Consider the following 4,467-nt stretch of genomic DNA (forward strand, 5'->3'; position numbering starts at 1 on the left):
TAAAAATAACATCAGTTCATGCGTATTAAATTTATTGGGAATGCATTACATTCTTTATTAAGGGACAAAAACAGGATATGGAATGAAAAATACGGTGTGTGTCTTTGGTGTACATTATATATTAGCCATCCCTCTTGGGCTTCATCCTTGACCTCGAGTTTCTATTGTATCAGCTTTTGCATGAATACAATCAGACTTATTCATTAGTAATGACCTTGTTACGGCTGCTTATAGCTGGTTCAGATCTCCGCTGTTGAAGTATAGGTAACTAGTTTTACCAGAAGATGTGATCGTAGGAACTGGGGAAAACCCGGCGTAGTCCTTCTCTAACTTTGTTATGCATACTTGGGCAACACTACTAAAGACACTATGTTTCTGGATAAAAGGTTGGGCTGCATAGTCCTCAAGTGACATCCACTGAAAAATGAGATAAAGAAAGAAAAGAGATTAATATGAGTTTGTTAACAAATTGTTAGAGATGGTTATGTATAAGCTCATCTCAACTTTGGAAGATGAATGCAGGCCACCGTTCTCGCCAACTTAAAATATCCAAGGTAGCAAGAAGTTGAGTGTGGCTAATATGTTCTTCTACCTTCAAATGAATTGATTTTAATGTGGTTTTAATCTGAATCCAAAAGGTGGCATTGTTCCTAGGAATGTCATCGCATGAGCGGAAGATGCAGGGGACTTTTAAGGATGTCAGGATTGGTTATAGTTGAAATCATTACCTATATATTAAACTAAGACTAGGTTATCCACTATCCATATGGTGCTAAATGCAGCAAGATACTAAACAAAGTAGTATATACAGCCAAGCAATATCCAAGGAAAATTGAAAAAAAAAAGGGGGGGGTTGTGGAGATTTTAGAAGTTGGCCACATTCACAAATTCGCCCTGCCTGTTGCATGTGATTAGGAAACACATGATTTTGCATGGTACATTCCAGAAACAAATGGGCTGTTAACATTTGTCAAAGAACATATGCCTCATGATTATACAAGAGTTACCGGAGAGAAAGGAGAAAATAAACAGCCAATATCAGTGGCAATGACTAATTGGTAGTTGTCTGATCAGATGTTATCAATAGTTTGTTCATAAATGTTGTGGATACATTACCTCTACCACTCTGATCTTTCCATAGTCTTAAACTAAGCACAAAGCATGATCAGGATTGGTGTATTGGCTCTGGAAACAGCCTTCACCTTTGATACCAAGATTTCGGGGGCATTCGGTATCTCCTCTACTAAATCTATAAGGCATTCCATATCCAAATTATAGCCTCTAAGTTAGTCTTCTTCTTCTTCTTCTTCTATTCCTGCAGTCTCTAGGACGTATATACTAACTTATTCATGGAAAGGTTACAGCCAGTGTAACCTCCACCTATACGGACTTTTGCATTGAGAAGAACCGTTTCCTTTAGCTAATAAGCTCCTATAGCTAGCAGTCTGTACATGGGTGTCCATTAGAATGTACCTGGGCTGCATCAATCTCTGTATCTTGCTTCTGGATGTCAAATGAGTGTGGACGTAACATGCAAACAAAAAACAAATCCGATTTTGTAAAGAATGACTTGTGGCTTTGCCTGTATTTGGGAAAATTGAAAGAGACAGAGGTTGTTAGGAGTCTAACTTTATAAAGCAACTAGCTAGAAACACAGAAGTCTTATTGAGATTTATGACAATGAAAAATCTAATCAGTCGCCAGCATGTGGCCTAAGAAGTTTTAAAAAGCAACATTTTTTCAATATGCCATCGCCTGGAGAACTATGTATCCTTCATTTTACCAAACAATTTTATACAGACAATCAGTGGAACCGTCAATATAAAGGAAAGCACATACCTAAATGCTAAAATTTCCACAAATTCTGTGTCGATCTGAAGGAAAACAAACACCGTGGTTAGATTCATGGTGGCTACAGAGAACCTTAAAATGTAGTAACACAATTTCATATTCGTTGAAACAGAGAACCAATTTGCTTACTTACCCCTGTTTCTTCTTTTACTTCCCTAATTGCTGCCATATAAATATCCTCACCCTGTGGATGGAAAATTTGAGTTCAAGGCAAAAAGATATAGCAAAACACCAGGTTCCCAGTCAACTCACCTCATTAACAACTCCGGTAGGGAATTTCCAGACACCTGTGCCTTTGAACCTGCCATTCTTTTCCTGGACTACAAGCACCTAGAAAATGGAACAATCAATTGGACAAATCAGGAGGAGTAGCCAATTCAAATTAGCTGGTGGAAAGTCGAATTCATAAAGACAGGCTACTTTTCAACCAAAGGGCATGTGTCTTGGATAGGTAGATTTCAGCAATGTAATAGGCTTTAATATACAAAATCAAAATGGACCTTCTCAACAACCACCTTATTTTTCCATATTATAGCTAACTAAACCAGGAAAAATTAAGCAAAAATTGAAGAAAGGGTACCTCTCTTTTATCATTTACGACAAAAGCACCAATCCCTACACGATGAGAAGCGTTTTGAGGAAGAGTATTGGTAGAGTTGCTGATCCAGTTTACAAGCATTAAGTAGTCTGGTTCAGCATGGTGGTATCTAAATCCTTCCTGAGCAATTAACAAAGCAAAAACATGAATTTCACGACCGAAATACTCAAAGCAAAAGAAATGAAGAAGATTAATGAACTAACAATCTAATTTTAAAATCACTGGGCCAGTCTTTTCCAAAAACTAAATTGTATATTCAGAATTAAACATTCTCATAAGCTATCAAAGTTTCATTAGTTGCCAAGAAAATGCATTTACCTTAACCGCCGGTTCAACCAGATTAACAAGTTCAGTAGGCACTTTAATCCAAACAGCCCTCTTCCCCTGCAAAAGGTTTATGATTGCCAATTAAATTCACTTCAACTCAGCAGCAACCTCTAAAAGGTTGTGGCCATTTAGCAGAGTAACAGATAGATGGAATTGCTGACTTGTTGCTTCCACGGTGACATTGAAGCTCTAAGTGAAGAGGCGAAGGCCTCAGAATCCATAGCTTTATTCATGTCTAGAATGATTCCTCCATGTAAATCCTCGACCCCAGTAAGTAATTCAACTTGTTGAACTTCATTTTCTGCTACCATCTGCTTTTCAATTGCTACTGCACTTGTTGAAGTCGACATGTCTAGAATGATTCCCCCATGTAATTCCTCGGCCCCAGTATGTAATTCAACCTGTTGAACTTCATTTTCAGGTACCATCTGCTTTTCAATTGCTACTGCACTTGTTGAAGTCGACATGTATCTGACAGAGCTTAATGAGTTACTATTATATTGACCTGAAAGGAAAAAAAAATCAGATGTCATTGGTAAGTTGACGCTGAGAAACAATATTTCCTCCCATCATCCCAGTGAAACCAAGACATGGCCCTTTAAGCGAGGACCATAATCCCTGAATATGTCCTATGTTTTTCCTTTTTAATATTAAATAAAACTGAAATGACTGAAAAGGACTCTTGCAAGAACCACACTTAAAATGGTAATTGCCAAAAAAGGAAAAACGCAGGAAGGGCACAGCTTGTAAATAGAATTTCAGGGGGCAAAAACTTACATACCTTTTGGGAGACAAAACCAGAGAAGGGTGGAAAATGAACAGATCCAAGACAAAGATTTTGAGGGGTATAGTTTGCCTTGTCTTAGCCTATTCATGTAAACCAAATAAACGGATCTTAGCAGTTAGTTGGCGTACAGATAACCTCCTTCCTCCCAAACAACTTTAATCTCTGTACATAGGAAATGATTCTCAAACTCCATATATTTATAGTGTTTTGTCTTTCTTACGATCTGGAAAGAAGGTAGAAAAAAGGCTACCAAAAGTATATGAGTTTGACGTAGATCAATAAAGGATTTGGCAATTGATCGGAAAGCGTTGAGAAAGATAGCATGCAAAGAGGAGGATGAAATTCACGACTTTTCCAACTTGCAAAACGCTAATGTTGAAATCCGCGTATGCATTCTTGTTTTTTTAATTAAGAAGAAATTGTAAAAAACAGCCCTAAGTGATTTTAAAATAATCATTCATATAAAGTTATTTATTTTTAATAAAAAATAAAAATGAGTAGATCAAAATGCCTTTAAAAACATCTTGACAAATTAAGCTCCCGATATCTCCCTCCCGCCATAAAAAAAATAGAAATAAATGTTCAACTATTTGAGCTCGCTCATCTTTCTCTCTCAACTCTCTGAACTGTATCAACTCTGTCAACTCTCTGTTAAGCACCATCGTCATCAGCTCTTTCGGCTCTCTGAACTGTATCAGCTTTGTCAACTCTCTATTGAGCACCATCATCATCGTGCTATAGTCAATCTCTCGGCATCTAGCCATTTTGTCGTCGATAAACAGACTTTATAACAGAGATGATATCGAGGTATGTTATTGGGTTTATTACTACAACACATAAATTTCTGAAACTTTTTGTGTAAATTAAAATATGGATTAGAAACATTGCCCAAAGTTGTTACACG

General features: G+C 37.1%; 1 protein-coding gene across 3 annotated transcripts; it reads right to left on the reverse strand.

Annotated features, from left to right (window-relative positions):
• LOC18612490 (nudix hydrolase 2) lies at positions 1-3,934 on the reverse strand. Of its 3 annotated transcripts, none has more exons than XM_007049308.2 (9): positions 3,558-3,930; positions 2,938-3,281; positions 2,768-2,833; positions 2,432-2,569; positions 2,104-2,181; positions 1,985-2,035; positions 1,840-1,874; positions 1,474-1,582; positions 1-417 (listed from the first exon to the last, which is right to left on the reverse strand). In XM_007049308.2, the coding sequence occupies exons 1-9, from the start codon at positions 3,649-3,651 to the stop codon at positions 229-231; spliced, it is 1,104 nt and encodes a 367-aa protein (XP_007049370.2). In that variant the 5' UTR covers positions 3,652-3,930; the 3' UTR covers positions 1-228. The 3 variants fall into 3 exon arrangements, 2 of the variants coding, with proteins under 2 accessions (XP_007049370.2, XP_007049373.2); XR_001926406.1 differs by having other exon boundaries at positions 338-417; positions 1,117-1,582; positions 3,558-3,933; XM_007049311.2 differs by lacking the exon at positions 1,474-1,582 and having other exon boundaries at positions 241-417; positions 3,558-3,934.

The sequence above is a fragment of the Theobroma cacao genome, chromosome 1 (genome assembly GCF_000208745.1).
Source record: "Theobroma cacao cultivar B97-61/B2 chromosome 1, Criollo_cocoa_genome_V2, whole genome shotgun sequence".
NCBI classification, from domain to species: domain Eukaryota; kingdom Viridiplantae; phylum Streptophyta; class Magnoliopsida; order Malvales; family Malvaceae; genus Theobroma; species Theobroma cacao.

What these genes read in the sequence shown, in the direction of transcription:
- LOC18612490 (XM_007049308.2), bottom strand. Translation starts at nt 3,651, where the DNA reads ATGAATAGGCTAAGACAAGGCAAACTATACCCCTCAAAATCTTTGTCT. An exon ending in TGGTTGAACCGGCGGTTAAG is followed by an intron (nt 2,570 to 2,767) that starts GTAAATGCATTT and finishes TTAATTGCTCAG; the next exon opens with GAAGGATTTAGATACCACCA. An exon ending in AAGTAAAAGAAGAAACAGGG is followed by an intron (nt 1,875 to 1,984) that starts GTAAGTAAGCAA and finishes GTTTTCCTTCAG; the next exon opens with ATCGACACAGAATTTGTGGA.